The sequence below is a fragment of the Aptenodytes forsteri genome, unplaced genomic scaffold (genome assembly GCF_000699145.1).
Source record: "Aptenodytes forsteri isolate BGI_AS27 unplaced genomic scaffold, ASM69914v1 Scaffold657, whole genome shotgun sequence".
Lineage (NCBI taxonomy): Eukaryota > Metazoa > Chordata > Aves > Sphenisciformes > Spheniscidae > Aptenodytes > Aptenodytes forsteri.
Genome location: NW_008795019.1, coordinates 73,646 through 75,141, shown reverse-complemented (window position 1 = coordinate 75,141; position 1,496 = coordinate 73,646). Strand labels below are relative to the sequence as shown.

The 1,496-nt window shown below is 58.5% G+C and overlaps 1 protein-coding gene across 1 annotated transcript in view; it reads right to left on the bottom strand.

Annotated features, from left to right (window-relative positions):
* Positions 1 to 1,496, bottom strand: part of SENP1 (SUMO1/sentrin specific peptidase 1) — a 15,557-nt gene that overhangs the window by 12,227 nt on the left and 1,834 nt on the right. Inside the window, exons 2-3 of the mRNA XM_019471117.1 lie at positions 1,176 to 1,248; positions 901 to 1,060 (exon numbers count right to left, since the gene is read on the bottom strand). Of these exons, the coding sequence (XP_019326662.1) occupies positions 901 to 1,060; positions 1,176 to 1,248 (233 nt within the window). The remainder of the gene's footprint in view (positions 1 to 900; positions 1,061 to 1,175; positions 1,249 to 1,496) is intronic.

Genomic DNA, 1,496 nt, shown 5'->3' with positions numbered 1-1,496 from the left:
GTAGCCAAGAGCAAGGCTACCCAATTGTGGTCAGAAATCGGTATTTTATGCGTGTTTTAAGGACCGTCTCAAAGCTGAAGGCTGGCTCTCTCCACCAGCTCGATCCGAAACCGTTCCCGAGGCCTGTGCGGCCAAACAGATGCCACCAGGTGGCACTGCGAGGCCGAGGAGCCACAGCCTGGAAACCCCCGGCCAGACCTTCCCGCCAGATCCATCAGCTCCCGCTTCCATCCACGCACCACAAAATGGCTGAACCTCGCCTGGAGACACCGCTCTCGGCATTATTCTTTGTCGGTAACAGCAGATACCCTCCCTCGCCCTGCTTCTCCCCGCTCCCACGGAGAAAAAATACACGGGCCGACTTGGCATTTCTCCCCTTGAAATTAATTTTCCCTCTTTGCAGTCAAACGTTGGCCACTGCGGGGATTTTCAGGAGCCATAAAGACTTAACCCGGCCTGGAAAGACCTGAAGCAACGCGAGTTTATACCAGCTGCAAAAATCTCTCCTGCACCCAGCGCCACGTGCGCTAACCAGCACGTCTTCATCACAAAACGACGACGTGCTACTCCTCCCCCAGTTTCCCAGCGGCGTAACGACGTCCCCGTTCTCACCCCAGCACTCAAAACCGATCCGTGACACCACTAGCTTCCGTGAGGGGCAGGTTACGCCACGCCGTACCCTCCCAAAACCAGCGCTCCCCGCCCTTTACGAAGCATCTTTGCCGCGGGGAGGTTTATAAAACACCGAAAGGCACCTACAGGCCCAGCCAACCTGGACCCACGCAACTATTCCCGCCCTGAATTCACTCTGTATCGATACCAACGGTTCGTGGGGGGGGGTAAAACCCCCGCGCGAAGCTCCCCCGGGGAAGGCCGAACGCGGAGGGGAGCCGTACGCACCTGGGGTTTTTGCGAGCTTCAAGGTAAGAGCCTCGGCTCACCCTCGGCTTCTGCGGCACGGAGCCCAGAGGGGGAACCAAGCCCCTCCACTGCCCGTTGGCGCTGGAGCCAAAGGCTCGAGGTTCCCCCGCTGCCCGGTAGCTCTCGGGGCAGGGGACTTCTGCAGGGGAGAAACACGGCAGCGGGCAAGAAAGAGTCACGTTTTCCTCCCCAAGCTGCTGCGGGAAGGGAACAGCCAAAAACCCGACGCTCCGGGTGAGAAACCGATGCCTTACCTGGGCTGTAATTGAGAGCGCAGGACGCGTTTCCAGCGGGGCAAGCGAAACCGCTGATCTTGCTGGGTAAAAACTGCGTGGAAAGATGGCAGGTTTTTATTAGAGAAACCGATGCCTTACCTGGGCTGTAATTGAGAGCGCAGGACGCGTTTCCAGCGGGGCAAGCGAAACCGCTGATCTTGCTGGGTAAAAACTGCGTGGAAAGATGGCAGGTTTTTATTAGAAGAAAGCACAGCTCAATCTTAAACCCCAGGAGCGATAACTACGGGGCCCCGGGGGCCGGGGGGGGGGAGACGGGACACGTTAAAGCCCCTCACCGGC